Source organism: Falco biarmicus, chromosome 4 (genome assembly GCF_023638135.1).
Source record: "Falco biarmicus isolate bFalBia1 chromosome 4, bFalBia1.pri, whole genome shotgun sequence".
In the NCBI taxonomy this organism is placed as follows: Eukaryota; Metazoa; Chordata; class Aves; order Falconiformes; family Falconidae; genus Falco; species Falco biarmicus.
The window spans coordinates 77,628,631-77,646,965 of NC_079291.1; the positions used below are offsets into that span (position 1 = coordinate 77,628,631).

The following is an 18,335-nucleotide window of genomic DNA, read 5'->3' on the forward strand; positions in this document are numbered from 1 at the left end:
CCTCAGTCAGCACCATAATTCCATGAGGTAATCATACCTATCCCAAGTACTTCATGTCATTTTACATTCAGTTCAGTGTACGTACTTTTTTTTTTATTCCTTCAAAAGCAATTGCTTAGGAGAAAAATCAGGTTTTTGTTCTAATGATTACAGATTACCTCCTCTAAAAAGTGTTTGAGTTGTAAAGTTGTTCTACTGCATCCCCCATTCCCCTTGAACATGCTGTATTGCACCCAAGTGACACCTGTACACAAGAATACTGGAGTAGTTTTTATAGCCTTTTATTAGTGTGTAAGCACATCCATGGTGCATATGAAACTGTAACAGTTGACTTAATTTGAACAAATGATATTTTATTTTTCAGTAAGTGATTAAAAAGGCACTTCCACCTTGCGAATAGTGCATCAGGGATGGAGTAACCAGGAGAAAACCCTATATTGATCAAATACTCAAGACAAAATGAAAGTTTAAGAAAAGATTAACTGACCAATGTATTTCCACCCCCCACCCCCCACAACAGTCTCACAAATCCCAGCCTCACTATAGTTCACTGGGATTTAAATCCTCTGAGCTGCTAGAATTCACTTTCTGGAAGATTCTCGAAGTGAATTACTCTGTTTAAAAAAACCCCACCTTTTCAAATACACTTCATGGTAAAATAATTTTTGGAGTACTTTTAATGTCAATCTATACATTGGAGACAAGGCAGTTGTGCTTTTATCATTGCCAGAGGAGTGGGTGTATGTGACCTTGACACTAAGAGTAGACTTATACAGTGCTAAATATCGTCCTCCCTCCCCTTGCTGCAGTGCAATTTTTAAGCGTGTTTATTCACTGGCTTTTGTTCCATTGAAATCTCCATCTCTTGCATCCATTTCTTCATCACCTCCTTCTGTTGCGTTCTCAATTACTCTTCTGCCTCCAGATCTACGGGGTGGGGCAAAAGATGCTGGCTCATTTCCCCTCCTGCAGTAAGAGGAAAAAAAACCCCAAACAATCAGGTGTTAAGTCATTTGCAGTTCTCACAATTAAGCACGGAGCTTTGTAACAGTATCTGTGGGGCTGGTGTTTTTCAGCTCAGAACAGCCAAGAGCTGTGGGCCTCTGATAAAACTTCCTGTTCTGTAGCGTGTAAGAGTGATTTATGGACAGGCTGAGACTCCCAGTTGCTTGGAACTGTGATGGGATTCTTGTTCTTGTGCTTAAAGTTCTCATCTAAATAGTCTCATCTGTCGTGTTATGTATGTCCCCCCACCTTCATTTCACTGTTTTCCCCTATGCTGACTGTAACTGGTTGTGCTTGGAAGGAAAGGGAAGGGGGGCTGCCTGTACCCACAACAGCAAGGGCGTGTCCTTCCTGTCTCTTTGTAAGAGTAAGGAGAGAGCTTGTGCTGAATTCCTGACCTGCAGACTGAATAAGCCCACCAGTTACTGAAGGCCCATGAGACCTGGGACTGAAGCAGTACTGTGGGTGTCAGCAGGCGTTTTTGAGCCCACGGTCCTTCTCTGCAAAGGCTGTGTTCGTCCGAGCACCACAAGTGCCTGGACGTGTGTGGAATCTTAGGTTGTCACTAGCTCTCATCTCTTCCCCAATGGAGAGAGAGGGAACACTTGCTGCTTTGGAACTGTGTTGCAATTCGGGTGCTGACACTTAACAGTGCAAGTGTCTTGCAGACGAGCTTATAGAAAATGCTTTCTCCCATCTTACCCCCTTTTCCTCTCCCATCTCCCTCCCATCCCCATATAGCCACAGCCCAAGGCAGGGACACTTTGGTCCTCAATGTTAATTTTTGGGGGAGGTGTGAGCAAGTGAGACAGAAGATGGGTTTGTCTCTTCTTGGCCTCCGTTGCTACTGTGCTACAAAACACTTCAGTTTTGTAACATGGCCTCTTACTTGCTCCTCATTAAGCAAACCTTTGTAAAGGCTTGAGACCACAGACATAAGTAATAAAATAAATTCAGGATCACTGAATGTCGTGCCAAAATTACTAATTTGGTGTTAAATACATCTGACTGCACTTTGGGTACAGTAATCATGCATAAATATTTAAAGGCTTGTCTTGTCCTTGCAAAAGACTAAGCCAGTCTTGTCCTTTCTGAAGTGGCTATTTAAGTTCAAGTTCAGTCATGCAAGGGAAGGGGGTAGGAACTCTGGCTGGACTACCTGATTTCAGAGGCACAAGTCTGTGTTTTCAAGGTGGAAATGTGACATGTAGTCTGTTTTCCACAATTTTTCTCTTAAACTTCAGTGTAAGCAAGCAATTAGCTGGATGCTAAAGCTTCTTTTAAGCTCTGCTGTTAGTTAACCATAGTTGCCCTGGTGCTCATGGTGTGCATTGGACACAAGGGTATGTCATTTCTACTCTTGACATATGCTTGATGGAGTCTAACAGCACTGTCTACTGTTTTATGATAGCAGATATTTGTTGTCACTGTTTAATGAAGATCTAGTTAGGTCAGTAAATTCATTAATTCTTGTTAATAAAGGAAGAGCCCTTTACCGCCTTGGACTCCTGCTATCTGGACTTAATTACTCACAAGTCATTTGTAAGATAACTCTCTTCATGCTGCAATAATTCACTGAAGTGCTAAAAGAGAGCATGGGACTGATGTGGAGTAACAGCAAGAGTCTAATCAAATTGTGCAGTACAGTTTTGGCTCCAAAGAAGTAAATTCAGTATCTCACAGTAACCACTTCTTAACATAAACTGTTGCAGTATGCATAATATATATAATACTTTAAACTGGTATTGGCTTTGTGGATAAAATTTTGTTTATATCTGTTCCTCTTAAACAGGTTTATGGGTTTGATAATACTCATGTGGTCATTTGCATTAGTACCTTTCGAATAATGTGTGTAGTTGAGAGAAGCCTTAAGCATTACTGTTTGCTTAGCATCTCTGTGTTTAATCTACCTTTGAACAAGTGGTACTGGAGTAGTGCTTGAATAGCTGTCTGACTGGAAATATTAGGCTAAAAGGCACATGCAAGGACAAGACATCATCTTTAAATATTTGTGTATTCAGACCAAAATCCAGCATATGTAAAATAGAAGATATACAAATATTACAAGGCAGTAGCTCTCTTAATTTTTGTGACAGCAGGTATTATTCCTAACTCCAGAGAATGTGATAAAGGGAAATCTAATACTGTGCTATGTTACAATGTCAAGGTTAATTTCTGTGTCTGTGCTTTTATGTTTTAGTAACAGTAGACAAGCGCATAATGTCTGCAAATTGGCGCTAAATGCCTAAGTAATAGCTATTTGTAAGCAATGCAGGCACGGAGTGCTATGTAACGGAAGGCAAGACTTTCTCTTTTGTTTGTGATTGTGTGGTGTAAGTGTGATAAATCACATGCAAATATGATATCTTCCCAAATCTCAGGTGAGTTAGATGGGATCTTACCTTAGAATCAGCATTACAATATGTATAAGAAATACTGTGAAATTCTAATGACATGCTGTGACACTTCATATCCATAGTCCTTTTAATCCATTTTACTAATTGATGGTGTATTTGATTTGCAAAATTTTAATCTTTGTGGTTATGCTCAAAGGTGAGGTGCAAATCAGACAGTTTTCATGCAGTAGTCAGAGTACTTTAATAGGTACCCTGTTGGTAGAGCTTGTGAGAATGCAACGTTGGTAAGTCTACATCAGTACGTAACCTACTTGTAAGAAAGATGTATCATTGATACAGCTGATGGTAGCTAGATTATTGTAATATTTGTCTTTTTTGATAAAACAGATTAATGCCAAGATATCCAAGCCTTCACAGTTTGCAGAAACCTCACATAATTTTTGCTTGGGCCAAAGAAAATGGAAATTTGTATAACACAAGCTAGCTGCAAAGTTGAAGGCATGGTACCTGCTTAGTCATGCGAAGGTTCCTGTGTCCCTCTGAAACAGAGATAAAGAGTCCTGGGCAGTTATACTAAGCACATGGTCATGATCAGAGGTAGGTATATTACTTTAAAATAATTAAACAGAGTACATAACAGCCAATTACATTACATTTAGATAAAACAAAGATGAGCCTTATGCCATTCTATGTAAAAAGGGCTGGACACAGCCATTGCTTTGTCAAGCAGCCAGGAGCATGTACCACCCAAGGCAGTGCTAACAGAAAAGGCTGCCATGTCCCAAATCTTCATTTTGAAGTAAATCCACATGAGAAGGTTCATGCATGCTACTAGTAAACACACTGGCAAACTGCTTCAAGAACACAACTAGGCAGGTGCTTTACTTTCATCTGAAATACTGTTGGTTTTAGGTAAACGCAAAGTTTTACAGTGGAATGATACAGATGGAGCAATTTTCTTAATAATTCGAGTCAGCCTTTTTACTTCATCAAGTTGGTGTTTTGAAATGCAGTGAGTGCAGAACTCAGGTAGGTAGCTGACTGGTCACAGTTTTATCTTTTTCCCCATCAGTTTTAACAAAAAAATGCAAAGGGACATTTTGATTTTTCCTTGGTTTGAATACACAATCCCTTTGTGATGAGGTCCAGAGAGACTTGGATAAGAGTTGTATAATGTGCTTTGCCTTTTGCCACCTGTGATTTTGTCTAAGACTGTTTATAGTCATTGTGTGTAAGTTGTGCCTGTGTGAAAGTGTGAAAAGCAAAAGCATTTCTACCCTTTTGTGGCGGCTGTTGTACAAATAGATACAGCAGTTATATAAGCCTTTTTTTTTTTTCAAAAGCAACCAAGCCTAATTCTGTTCCTATTTAAGCCAACAGGATGTTTGATAAGATAGCACAGGCCTTACTCTTTCTAATCATAGTTGTTCATCTCACAGCTGAAATCCTGAGACTGCTGTGGTGTCTATGAAAGGCACTTCATCTTCCGACTTTGGCCTTTTGTTGTATCAGCCAAGCTAATACAAGGAGTAAATAACTTTGCAGGATTATTGGTGCCTGTTCAGGGTTTTTTTCACTCTCTAGTTTAGTTCTAAATTTCAAGGCTGTCAGTGAGTGGGGACAGTTATCCCAAACAAGAGCACTGTACCTGAGCTTGCTCTTCAGTGCTGCAACCTCACGGCCCAGGGCTTCATTACTCTCAGTAGCTTCATCCAGCTCTCTTTGCAGCTTCCTGCGGTTTGCATTGATACGCTGAGACTCTTCCTCAGCCTCCTCCAGCTGCCTTTTCAGTTGCTTGAGTCGTGTGCTGCCCTTCTCAGCCTAAAGGGAAGTTTTAGAGTAATGCTTTAATTCAAAAACAGATCTAATAGCTTTATGTCCCTCATTTTAATTTCATACTTCTCCTGAGAGTTTTACTGAGAAATGAGCTGAATCAAAGGTAGAAGCTTAGAATCTAAAAAATATAAAAATAACTTTGCTTTGTGGGAGTTCTTTTTTTCAATGTGGTCATAATCTCCATTCATATACCAATAAGGATGTTGTGCACGGTTTTGTTTATCACCGTGCAGTCAGACTCTTGCAGCTAGCGGACTGCGAGGGACTAGTGCTTCGGTGCTTGACTCTGCATGGAAGAGGAATTACATTGTCCTGTCTTTCAGCAAGGGGCTGTACAGCTCTCCCAGCACAGAGAATCTAAACAGTCTGCTTTCTGGAGAGATTTCTTTGAGGCAGAACATGGAACCTTCCTTTCTTAGGGCAAAACCTGAAAGTCCCTGTGCCCAGATTAAAAGCCTCGTGGCAGTCTGATACCTGATCTTTGTACTGCTCTGCTTGCTTTCTCTCATCCTCCACCTGCAGCAATGCATCCTTCAGCTTTTTGTCCTTCTGGCGCAATGTCTTGGCTGCAGCCTGCTTCTCTCTGCAAATGACAGTGCAACATTTGGTGATGAGGAAGGTCTGGAGTCTTCAGCTGTGTCAGGCATGTTGCTTATGAAACTGGCACGAAGGACCCCTATGTTAAAAGCTTTACTGAATTTAGCAGATGAATTCTAAACAAAACATAAGGGTCATGTTCTTCTGATCAAAACAAATATGTGTCTTTGTTGTATGCGAGAGGTGCTCCAGGAGATCTGTTCTATAACACAAGGTGATTTTCTCAAGAAATAATCTTATAGATGGTACAATGTATTATGGCAATTAACCTGGCAGGGTCATAGAGCAGTTAGTCTAAAATGCAGAGGAGCAGATCCTTGCCTTTGATACCAGTAGAACTTTTCAGCAATAAAATGGTTCTTAATCAGAACCTGTAACAACTTGCGTTACTGGCCATATTCTAAGAAATGTTAAGCAGTAGAAAGACTTTACCAAGCCTTAGTGGTACTGAGAGACCGATGACACAAATCTTGTACACCTTTGTTTACTTTGTGTAACTGGAACAATAAATGAACAGTTGTGCCCTCTGGGAGACCAGTACCTGGCTTCCTGCTCCAGTTGCTCTTCAAGAGAAGCAATTTTGGCTTCCAGAGCAGCAATTGTAGCTTTGAATTTGGACTTCACAGCTCCCTCCATCTCCTGCAGCTTACTCTTCAGCTCTTTGTTCTGCCTCTCCAGTTGCTGCCGAGCATTTTCATTCTTCTGTGCAGCTGAGCGCTCTGTTGCCAGCTCATTGTTCAGCTGCTCTGCCTGAAGGGTGAGAATGAATGCTGTCAGAAGTGTTGCATGCTTTCAGAGAAATGACAGGTGGCAATTCTCCAAATAACTTATTCAGAACCACAAATAGCTTTTGCTGGAGTGCAGAGTGACACATGCTGAAAGGAGCTCTACCTGCTGCACTGCTTTCCTCATGCGATCACCCATTGCCTCTATGTTGCTTTGCTCCTCCTCTAGCTCTTCCTCCAGCTGGGCAATTCTTGCTTCCAGGCGCCGTTTCTCATCCTGAAGGCTTGTCCTGTAAGTTTAATAAGTGTGTAGTTGTGGTGCTGACAGGTTTAATGTGTCTGAAACTATTATGAACTGCCAATAATTCATGAAGAAAGGAGAGCTAGGTATTTCAATGAACTAGTCATATGTGTGCACGTGTGTCAAAACCAGATGGCTGTTGGGAGAGGAACGTAACTTCTCTTAGCAGCCATGCAACATTCAGCAGTGTGTTTACAGCCTTTTAAGTAATCCAATCTATTCCTACCTTGCAGAAGTAGCACTTGCGAGTTCCTCTGCCATCTCTTCTTTCTCCAGATCTGCTTGTTTGCGAGCTCGCTCTGCAGCAGCCAGATCCTAGGAGAAAAGGAAAAGGCAGCATAGTAAAGAAATGAACAAGTAAATGTTCAGACAAACAGTTATAGTGTGATACACAGGACTGTAAACTTTCTAAAACTGGTATAAGATGGGTTGTTTTGGTAACAGAATAAATTCTTGTCATATCATAAATCCTAGGGAAGTACAATGAAATACACTTCATCCAGCCTGTCAGCTGGTTTCTGTTTCATTAGTTTTAGTCACAAGATTGCCGTTTAATACATGTAGGAATAATAGCACTAACAAGACTTGAGAGATTTACAGCTATTGAAAGCAATTTGTGTTGGATCATACAGTTCATTTCCTCCAAGGTGTTTTTTTTCAGCTTAACCTGGCTACGCTCAGATGTACATCCAACAACTTCAGTGGAGTGCATGGAGCATGTAGAACTTGTAACAAGTGCTGCTTATAGTTTTCCGTCCCCAGTAGCTATTATATTATTTCATTGCAGTTCTGTTTTGCTACTGAAGGTCATGTGTAGTTGGCTTCATGCAGCTCTAAGTTTCCCACTTTACCTCTTGAAGCTGGATGAGTTCTGCTTCCAGGCCCTTTGCTTTCTTCTCATTTTCTCTGGCTGTAGCAAATATTTCTTCTCTGGCAGCCCGTGCATCATCCAGCTCTCGTTGGTAGTCCTTCATCTGAGCCTTGTTGAAAAGAATAACAGAGATTTATTTTTGTCTGGCTTTATTACAATTTCAGTAGAAAGAAATTTGGACAGAGTAGAACACATACACATTTACATAGTCATAATGCCTGTTTTCTGGAGAGATCAGCAAGTACATGTTGGAAAAGTCTGAAATGCTATTCCAAGAAGAGTGATGCTACCACTTGCACACTGCAGCTTTTATAATGCCTTTTGTCCATATTTCCTCTGAATTTTTGAGTGCATGTGCAGTCAGTCTTTCTCATACACCCCTCGGTTGTTTCGCTGTCAGCAGATGACAAAAAGTTGAACTTGCAGTATAAATGGGAAGATGCTAAATCAGAGACGATGTGATTTCTGAACAGTTGTTTATGCTTTTGATTCAAGTGTTAGAACCAGGATTGAAGCTCTGTAATATATTTTATACTGTTGCCCTTTCTCTACATGGGAATCTATGTTTTTCTTCATGTGGGTAAGTGAATGGCAGATGAATGTTGGACAGAAAATTTTGGAAGCTCTCTGTAGTGATGAAATTTAAGATTTTTACTGTTTGCCATTCAGACTGAGTATTACAGTGTAGATACTTGAATCTGGGAGTCTAGTTAAAACTTCCCTTCTAATCAATCATCTGTAATAGGCATCAAGTTCACAAATGTCACCAAACTTCCATGTTGTCACTGTACAAAAGACAGTGGTGGGAGAAACGATGTTTGTGGGATCACATACCTGTAATTTGCGAAGTTGTTTGATGGCTTCTTCCCGAGCTTTATTAGCAGAATCAGCTTGACTTTCTAGATCTTTAACATCAATCTCTAGCTTCTTTTTGGCTGCAGCTGCCAGGGCACGTTGCTTTCGCTCATCTTCCAGTTCCGTTTCATATTCATGGAGCTGATAATTAAATAAAACAAGTTTAGGAAACTCCTTGAGCCCTCTTAAACACACTGTATGTCTAAGTAATGTATACAGCCCCTATCTTTCTATTTATTGTGATTTCCCTGGCAGTTAAAATAGATTTCCATTTTATCCAAAAATGAAAGATTCTGGAAAGGAGTCAGCAATTTGGGTTCTGTATTCATGGAAATATGCATATTACAAGATGATGACGACAGCAGTTGCCCTTGCTGTCACAACGCGAGGCTGTGTCCTGTCTGTTTTAATTTCCAGTGCTTTTGTGTGTATTCAGCGTACCTGGGGAAGGCAGATACATTAGAAGCTGTCTTTTTTCACTTGCACTGAGAATATAGGGAAGGTCCTTCTGACTGTGTCAGAAATAATTTATGTGCTTTATACTGTATTGGTTGTATTGTTGAATCACTACGTCTGTCTGCTACTCAAACAGGAAAAAACTGTTATGTGGTTTTATGCCTTTTTCAGTACAGTAATTTATATTTTCATTTTTTCTATTTGCCAAGCACAAGGTGATACAATGTTTTCTTATAGTTACAGTAAGGTGCTTTTAATAATGGCATGAGGCTTAGGACTTTCACCTGGCTTGGTTAGATATTTACAAAGGCAGTAAAAGGTAATGGTACCTGTTTAAGGAGTTGTCGTCTTTTCTCCTCATTCTGTTCATCTCTGGCTTGTAAATCTCTTTCAAACTGGCCTTTCAGGGCCTGCATGTTGACCTCCAACCTGAGTTTGGCATCTTCAGCAGCCTGTAGCTCATCCTCTAGCTCTTCTAATTGTGTCTTCATCTCTTCTACTTGTTGTTCAAGGGTCCGTTTAGATTTCTCCAATTCATGGACCTTTCAAGCAATAAGAATTTAATAGACTAGTTAAAAGAAATAAAAATAATTCTGGTTAAGCAGTCTACCAGCAGTGTAAGCCACATTTGAAAGTATCTGCTGTGGACAATGCATGAACTAATTTGCACTGAAAATGGTAAATCAGCATTTTGTGTACACTTGCAAATCTAGCTTAAAATAACCTGAGATTCTCTTTATCCCAAACTTTCATTTTTGATCAAGTCAAGTATCATAATTGAATTAATGGAGTATTAGAAGTAATATTATCATATCACTGTAATAGAAGAAGGGATTGGCAGTGCATCAGTAGAAATTTGTTGCAACTACACAAGTATACATTAGGCTGGTGGCAATGTCAAATATAACTAATAAAATCAGATTTGCAGAGTTTACCACTTCAAAGCTGCTTAATAAACTAGCTAATTATTTAGAATCCCTTTAATGTTTTTTCAGTCCTAGAAATCAGTAAGAATCTTCTTCATGCTTGGAGTCACATGAAAAATAAAGAGTTACAGTTACTTCACAGAGTCTCTTGAAAGTTTGGGCACAAATGGAATAACCTTTGAATTCTGTATGAAATATCTGATTTTGCTGAATGGATTTGTGTGCTATAGAGAATTTTCCACACTGAAAACAATGATCTGTTTGTTCGCTGCTATTTTGAGTTATTGTTGTGGAAACTGTTCTAAGCCCAAAACTTACATTCTTGCCAACATCATCTTTGGAGCTAACAAGATCTTCCATTTCAGCTTTCAACATTTTGTTCATTCTCTCCAGTTCTTCTTTGGCTTCCAAAGCCTCTTCAAGTGCTCGGGCCAGTGACAAAGCCTTTGTTTCTTTTTCTCTAGCTTCAGCTTCTGCTCTGTCCCTTTCCTCTGCGTATTTTGAAGAGATGTTTTTCTCTTCAGCTAGCATCTGTAAAAAGGTAGTGTTAATACAGGAAGTCATTATGAATAGGGTTTTTCTCTTGCAACTGTCTTGTCAGTTGTTAGTGACAGAGAGAAAAATGTCTAATTTTTGATACAGGTATATAAATACAGAATTAACCAGTGTATGTGTAATCAAATTTTAGTAGTCCCTGCTTTATCTTCCACTAAATCAGTGGAGTCTTTTTGAGTTCCAGAGAAGTTAGGTGATAACACAGCAAAGGAGAATCTTAAGTCCATACCTGATCAAACTTCTTCTGTTTCTTCTCCAGGTTGGACACCAGCTGACGCTGGTTGTCTAAGTCCACCACCAGGTCATCCAGCTCCTGCTGGAGTCTGTTCTTGGTTTTCTCCAGTTTGTCGTAAGAAGCAGCCTTTTCCTCAAACTGTTGTGTGAGACTTTCAATTTCCTTCTGAAATTTCTTTTTGCCTTCTTCCATGGTTTCTATTGTGCTGGAATATTCCTGTAGCTTCTTCTTGGAGTCAGAGAGCTGAAATTTTAATTCGGAGGACAAATCTTGTTAGCAGATTTTAACAAAGCTTGGCAGAGAAGATGGCCAGGAGACAACCAAGAACCAGAAATCTTACCTAATTTGACCCATGTGAAGCCAGTGACCAATTAGCCATCAGCCAGCCTTCATAAAACGAGGCAGGCCACATACCTAGTGTGTACATACAGGCCTAGTGTGCACGACTGTCTTGGGAGCTATGTTGTGTTCGTACCTGTCCTAGAGATCACACTTTAAAGAAGAGGGAGACTGCTAGCTCCACTGTAGAGCTTTACAGATGCCATCTGGACTAACAGCACTAGTTCCCTGAAGGTCTATGTGCTGTGCCAGGATAATTCTACAGATCTGAAACCTCTGGAATTACTGGCAATACTCTCAGTGATGAAGCTAGTGATTTAGCTATGGCACTGATACCTGTATTGTCAGTGTTGAAATATGTCTCTCCAGATTTTGTTTTGCTTCTAGTTCTTCATCCAACTGCTCTTGCAAGCTGTTCTTCTCATCCTCCAACTGACGAAGCCTGGTAGACACATTTAGCTTCTGCCGTGTTTCTTCCTGAAGCAGCTCCTACAGTCATCACATCAATTGGCAACACGGTCGTTAGTTTAGGTTTTTTATAATGCATTTTATAAACATTGTAGGTGAGCTGTTAACTGGATGCAGATTTACCTGTGTGTCTTGTAGCTGAGATCCTAAGGTTGCAACATCTTTGGTCAATTTGATTGTCTTGCTTTCTGCTTCATTGAGCAAACCAGTAACATTTTCAACCTCAACCTGTGAGAAGTCAGGGTGAATAAACTCAGTTATTTTGCACAACTTAAATCTTCCTCCAAACTTTTGTTTGCTCTACATTGACATCTTAACTTCAAACAATGTCTGCATGTGTCATCTTTGTGACCTGTGTATGAAGTCCTGCAAGGTCTAATGCCACTTTTATCTGGTTTACCTTTGTATTTTATTATTATATCCTAGTCATATTCACAAGGCAATACTAGTATGTTCCTTTCAATGAACGGCAAATGGGAATGGGAATTTTTGTGGATTTTCCTTCCTCTTCCCAAGTTTGACAGAAGTTGATGCGTTTTGATTATATCTTATTTACACACTAATTTAAAATAATAAAGAAAAGCTTACTGCTGCTATGAATGAAGTTATAACTTGATTAGCATTGCTGGATGAACATCTACCAAAGAACCATTTAAAATTATCTTTAGTTATGTCTTATTAGACACTAAATTATAGATAAGCAAGCATTCTCCTTTCATTGTTGTCTTTTTTTTTTTTAGCACATCTTACATCTTTAATAGCTGTCTAATCCATTTCCAGAATGTGGTCCCCACCACCCAAAGTGAATGAACAGAATGAAACTCTGTAAAACATGCAGCACAGTCACTGAACCAGTCAGTGGTGGCTTTACAGACTGCAACACGTACAGAGGGATGTTGAGACTAGAAGCTCTTGCTTCCATGAGATAGACTGGCTGTAATTGTTCAACTGTGTGATAACTGAGGTGGAGTTCAAGATAGGAACCCTACAGATGACAAAAAAATGCTCATTTTGGCTGAAGTCAACAGGACCAGGATTGCTCCAGACAGTGTAGACTGGTCTTCTCAAGCCCAGGGTACTACAGCAAAAGGTCAGACTCCTTCCTACCTGTAACTTATGAACTTTTTCATTGAGTTCTGTCCGAACACGCTCTCCATCAGTGTATTTGGACTGTAACTCTTGCAGCTGTACTTCCAGCTTCTTCTTTTTGTGTTCCACATCTTGTTTGGCCTGATTCAGGCTCCTGACTTCATTAGCCAGATCAGCGTTGTCTTTCTCCAGTGTCTGTTTGGTCTTATCCAAGTTTGCTTTAGCCTACAAGCATGAAGTGAAGAAAGGTGATCTATAAAAGGAAGTCATGTTATCTAGTGGGTAGTTTTAAATAAGATGGATTTCTTTTTACCCGTTTAAATTGTTCCAGCTGCTCTGTTAGTTCTTCCACAGCTTGAGTGTGCTTTTGCCTCATCTCCTGGACCTGGGCTTCATGGGTTCGAGTCTCCTCCTCCAGAGCTCTCTTCAGCACTGTGACCTCCTGTTCACGTTTTGCTCTGGAAGTTAACACACATAAATGGAGCAGCAGTAGCAAAAAGTGTTCCAGTCACTGGGAAGATACTGCTGCTGCACAGTTAATAGACAGTGTTGCACTGAGCTTGCTGACATTTGTTTTTGGCCCATGTGCTACATCTCCATACCTGAGCTCTTGCTGGGTGGCTGTTGTATCCAAAGTATCCTCAAGCTCTGTCTTAAGAGCCTCCAGCTCTTCACCTAGGTCTCTCTTCTGTTTTTCTGCTTTGTTTCTTGCAGCTCTCTCAGACTCCAAGTCTTCCTGGAGTTCAGAGATAAGAGACTCCAATTCACGGATCTTCTTGAGGGCATTGTTCTTCTGACTAGTTTCATCTTCAAGCCTGAAAAGAGTATTTCATTTTATATATTAGAAAACAATACAATTTTCACTTTGGGGAAATCAGTAGACAGAGATTAAAGGTTTATAGATTCAGTGCAAGAAAGTACCAAAGAAAGAGGGGGAACTAACACAAAAAGGATCTGGCACAATGCCTGGAGATGCTTATCAGCCAAACTCAGCAAAAGTTTTAGTTTCATTGCCCCTCTTAAATTTATACAGAAAATCCACTGAGATGCTGGAAAGGAACAAAGTTTCTTAAGTAATTTCTGCCTCTTGCCTATGAAGTATGTTGTTGCATTTCGTTTTTTACTTGACAGCACTGCCAGTGCCATTGGCAAGAGGAGTTTTCATTGATATCAGGGGGTAAGATTATGAGTCTGTGGGCAAACAATAGTATTTTTTGCAAAAGGAAATTTGGAAAATGGGGAAAGCATGCAGGGAGGATGTAACTGAGAGATGAGATTCATGACTGCAGCATCTTAGTGTCTGGGAAGGGGAGGGACATATGTTCCAGCCTGGGTTTTCAACCTGTATGGAGATTTGGGAGTGAATACCTGGCTAGAGCAGCCTGCAGTTCTTCCTCCTTCTTGGCTAGTTGTGCCTTCAGCTCAGCAATTTGTGCCTGGAGCTCTGCAATTTGCTCATGTAGATCACTTGACTCCCCTTCCAGCTTCCTCTTAACTTTCTCCAGTTCTTGTCTGCTCTTCTCTTCTTTCTTCAGTCGCACTGAAAAAGTAAGGTTTTTGATCATGGGAATGTGTTAGTACAAGGAGTCCTTAATCCAATCTTGAACTTGGGCAAAAAAATGTTCTGGCCTCTAATGAGGCTGTACATTTAACTACAAGTCACTGCATTGCTGAAGCAATATGCAATACCTTACTGTCACCACTTCTTTCTAGCCACCCCAAAGACTCATTTATTTTTCTCCAGAAGAACCATTATTTTTTTTCTCAATTTTCTCTCCTTTACCCTTCTGTATGTAAAAAAAAAAAAAAAAAAAAAAAGGCACAAAATGGCTTCAGCATCAGAAATTTGGAAAACACACCACAGATTTTTTATAAGTTCTCTCCAGATTGTGTTTATGTTTTATTGGGGTTGTTTTTGTTGTGTGCCAAGGCAAAAAAACCCCAAACAGAACGCTTCCATTCATGTTACCTTCAAGTTCTGAAATCATAGACTCATGTTTGGTTTTGAGCTTTGTAAGATTTTTGGCTTTTTCTTCTTCTTCAGCAAGATTTGTTGTTAGATCGCTTATTCTTTCCTCAAGGAGTTTTCTTTCCTTAAGAAAAATAAAATACTTCTGTTAAAAGTGTCTGTCATTGGTGATCACGAAGCAGCTCTTTGCCAAGTATAAATATCCAAGATCCTGTCTTTTTATGCTGTATTTCTTGAGATTGTAGTGATACATTTCAATTTCTCAATTACAGAGGAGCTGAGGAGTGGTGTCTATGACTTCCATATTCTCTAATCTGCTGCTGTTAGAATCCTGTATTCACTCTAATGGCTGGTAGGTACCTGGCCCAGTTCAGAGAATCATTCCCTTTCAAAAATTACTGGAATACATACTTACTTCCAGTTTTAATCATGAAGTTTGGTTGAAATTAGTTGAAAACAAAGAGAATTACTTAGTCTCCTTGGGGGCCAAGAAGCATGTTTTCCACTGATTATGCTTGACTGCTGTGGGTGTTTTGCATGGAGATATTATTACCATAGCAGACCTCAAAACCAGTAGTTCTGCACAATTTTGAATTGTTTAAACAAGTATGGAAAAATGACCAGAAACTTTCTCGATAGAGGCTGGATTGTTGGTCTGGTTAATCTGTACACCCATGAGACTATATAGTGGAGAGCATTCCTGTTGTTCTAGTGGAAGAGAAGGTTTTCTCTCATCTTGCACTATTTTCACAAAGTAAGAAAATGGACCCACAGTGCTTACCTTGGTTAGCTTGTTATTCTGATCTTCCATTATAAGAATATCATCTTCCATTTTCTTTATCTTGCCATCTGCTGTTACTTTTTCAAGTTGCAGTTTCTGTCTTGCAGCTTCTTCTTCTTCCAGCTGTTCCTCAAGGTCCTTTGATGGGAAAAAGAAACCCAACCAAATATGAATTCTGGAAATAAAATACAGCTTAGGTTATAGGAAATGCTTCTTGTTTGTCGCTGTATGTGGGATATGTTGTAGACTTTTTTGTTAAGAACTAGACAATCTGTAATGCTTGGTGATTTAGAATGATTTGTGAAAATTTTTTAGAGAAAATATTTAAAATTGGGACAGGGAAGAGAAGGGGTCCGGAGGAAAGAGCATGAATTAATTTTTCTTACTTCAGTGGCACAGGCACATACTCTACAGGGGGCTGCATAACAAGCGCTTTCATAGGATCTGATGTTTGCCAGTCTCCATTTTTCTCTCTGAGATACAAGTTATTGTCTGGTTGTCACTTACAACTGCTTACCAGCATTTGTTGTTGCATCTTTTTCTTTTCTGCTTGCAACTGCTGACTGCGCTCTTCCTCTTCCTCAATTCTGGCTTCCATCTCATGCAGGATCTCTTCCAGCTCTTGCTTCTTAGCAGCTAAACGGACTCTCATCTCTTCAGCTTCAGCATACAGTTCAGTTTCTGCTTGAAGCTGCTCCTGAAGGAGGTTCTTCTCTTCACAAAGCTATGCAAATAAAATGGATAGGAAGTTAAGACTTTAATTGTGAATTACCCCACAGTGTCTATTTACTGGATAGCCCTAATTTACAGGCAGGCAGCTCTACCACAGGTTCTTGTGTGGTAGGTTCTTGGGATGTTAGATCTCTACTGAAGGAACTGGGAGTTTGTCTGCACTGACCTTTTGTTCTGGACCATCGCTGTGAGCACAAAGAAAAAGGACACCTTTATTTTAATAGCTTCTAGAAATGGTGGAAGAACAACTAGCGTTTCCCAGAAGCAGAGCGCTGTAAATCACCTGTGAGTGTTTCAGTTCCAGCTCCTTCAATTCACTCTCTGCTTTTTGTTGTCTTTCCTTAGTTTTTTGTAGTTCTTCATCCTTGGCTTGCATTTCTTCCTCTTGGCGGGTGACTTGCAGCAGTGGTTTCACCTGAAAATGAAAAGTTTTGTTAAGAATGTTTCCTGTCAGTATTTATGTTACTGAGCATGGTACTTAAAGGTGCCAGCCTGACTGGCACTACTGGTAGGTAGCACTGTCTGTTGTTGCTCAAGTAGTGAACAAATACTGTCCAGCCAAGCTTGATATAGGCATCTTTAAACCAGCAAGCCTCAGCAGTGTTGCTCTTTGTTGTCTCTGTGTTAATTCTTGGAGCCTTGTTGAGCACCTTTACCTCCAATAGTGTCACTTTTTGAATGGCTCCAAGCCTGTTTTCATTTACTGATAATGTACAAAAGCTACATTTTCTGCATAAAAGGCAACATGTGCGTGCAGGTGTGTGTTATTGCCTATTTCTGGCTGTAAAGGAGGTTGCTATCAAGGCAAGTAGGAACAGTTTTCTGGATCCAAACTGAAGACCAGTCTCAAAAAAACCCAAACAAACAAAACCCCAAAAAACTCCAACAAGAACCAGAAACCCAGGCCACTTCAATAGCAAAATAGGCTTAATTTGCTTGAGTGTCGAGCAGGACAATGCTTAGTGTCCCAGTTAGGGAACTCCTGAGCCACTGAGTCCCCCATAGATACGTAACTGTGCATGTTCACAAAATCTTTTATTCTGTCTTCTCATCATCCACCCCCGTGAAATTTAGCAATTAGAAGTTAAGTCCCCAAACACACAAAATCTTTTCTGATTCTCTGCTGAACTAGTTTTTCTACTCAAACTAGAACTAATTTTAATATTAATGGCATTATATAGGTATTCAGAGCATCTCTAACCCAAAATTTTGTGAGGCTACTGAGGCTTTTGCCATCAGCTGCCATGGCCTTTGGAAGAAAGGGTGTGCCTGACATGATATACCTTGCTATCTTGTGCATTTAATTCCTTTTGGAAAGCTGAGAAGAGATAACTGATAGCAGTCACTCACTTTAGTGAACAGTCTCCACCATTGCCAATTCCTCAGCTTCAGGTAAGCAGCACAGTTTCTTTGGATAACCTTCATTGCAGTCAGCTGTTGCTGTCTCTTGGCAAAGGCTCTGTGATTAAAAACATAAAGCAAATTCATTCTGTCTGAGAATACAAGGTGCTTGCAAGATACATTAAGCAAAGAAGTTCTAGCATCAGAGTCTGCTGGTTAGCCACATGGTTTGAGAAGTCTGGCACAAATTCTTTTGTCACTTAAAAGAGTCCTTGTGCTTTCTTGAGGAGAGGTGATAACTCTGTTTAGCATTCTGCTATTCTATTTAGTCTTCTGGGTTTTGGCTGTTTGCGCTCCATAGATAGGCACAAACCACAAAGTATACATCTAGTTCTGGATGTGAACATCTTTCCAGAGTAAATGGGCACTCAGAACTTGCATTGATCATCATTCTTGCAATCTATTATATTTAGATTTCTTTGCATAGCAATTTGGTAGCGTGCAGGAAAAGGGCATTGTTGTTAATTGTTTTGTGATGTACATTAATTGAGATCATGCTAGATTAACAGTGCTTCATGCCCAAGCTGTGTAAGAAATTGTTTTACAAATGCCAGTGGTGCTACTACTTGTAATAGTATATAAAACTCCACTCAGAGGCTAGGATGCTCCTCCTGCTTGTACAGACACATATTTAAATGATGGGTCATTGCCTCAGAGCTTACTGTACAGAGGGTGTAAGGAGCCTCACAATGTAATTGCTTCCCTGTAATTATACTAATAAAATTCTTCTGGGCAGAAAGTGAAGCCTTCATTGGACACAAGTTGAGTTCTAATGCAATACAAGTAACACACCATAATAAAATGTCTTAACATCTTCAGTTTTTTATAGAGAGACCT

The 18,335-nt window shown here is 39.9% G+C and overlaps 1 protein-coding gene across 4 annotated transcripts in view; it reads right to left on the reverse strand.

Annotated features, from left to right (window-relative positions):
• Positions 1-265: 265 nt before the first annotated feature.
• Positions 266-18,335, reverse strand: part of MYH11 (myosin heavy chain 11) — a 61,734-nt gene continuing 43,664 nt past the window's right edge. For 3 of the 4 annotated variants that reach the window (XM_056338219.1, XM_056338220.1, XM_056338216.1), the window contains 22 exons: positions 17,448-17,556; positions 16,381-16,512; positions 15,883-16,089; positions 15,366-15,503; positions 14,585-14,708; positions 13,984-14,155; positions 13,218-13,430; positions 12,929-13,073; positions 12,634-12,840; positions 11,650-11,754; positions 11,395-11,547; positions 10,714-10,962; positions 10,248-10,460; positions 9,333-9,545; positions 8,527-8,688; positions 7,673-7,801; positions 7,048-7,136; positions 6,687-6,810; positions 6,337-6,545; positions 5,673-5,781; positions 5,011-5,183; positions 266-966 (listed from right to left, as the gene is read on the reverse strand). In XM_056338219.1, coding sequence (XP_056194194.1) covers positions 828-966; positions 5,011-5,183; positions 5,673-5,781; positions 6,337-6,545; positions 6,687-6,810; positions 7,048-7,136; positions 7,673-7,801; positions 8,527-8,688; positions 9,333-9,545; positions 10,248-10,460; positions 10,714-10,962; positions 11,395-11,547; positions 11,650-11,754; positions 12,634-12,840; positions 12,929-13,073; positions 13,218-13,430; positions 13,984-14,155; positions 14,585-14,708; positions 15,366-15,503; positions 15,883-16,089; positions 16,381-16,512; positions 17,448-17,556 — 3,514 coding nt within the window. In that variant the 3' untranslated portion in view covers positions 266-827. Of the gene's footprint in view, positions 967-3,869; positions 3,902-5,010; positions 5,184-5,672; positions 5,782-6,336; positions 6,546-6,686; positions 6,811-7,047; positions 7,137-7,672; positions 7,802-8,526; positions 8,689-9,332; positions 9,546-10,247; positions 10,461-10,713; positions 10,963-11,394; positions 11,548-11,649; positions 11,755-12,633; positions 12,841-12,928; positions 13,074-13,217; positions 13,431-13,983; positions 14,156-14,584; positions 14,709-15,365; positions 15,504-15,882; positions 16,090-16,380; positions 16,513-17,447; positions 17,557-18,335 lie in introns of all 4 variants that reach the window. The other variant, XM_056338221.1, reaches the window with a different exon arrangement.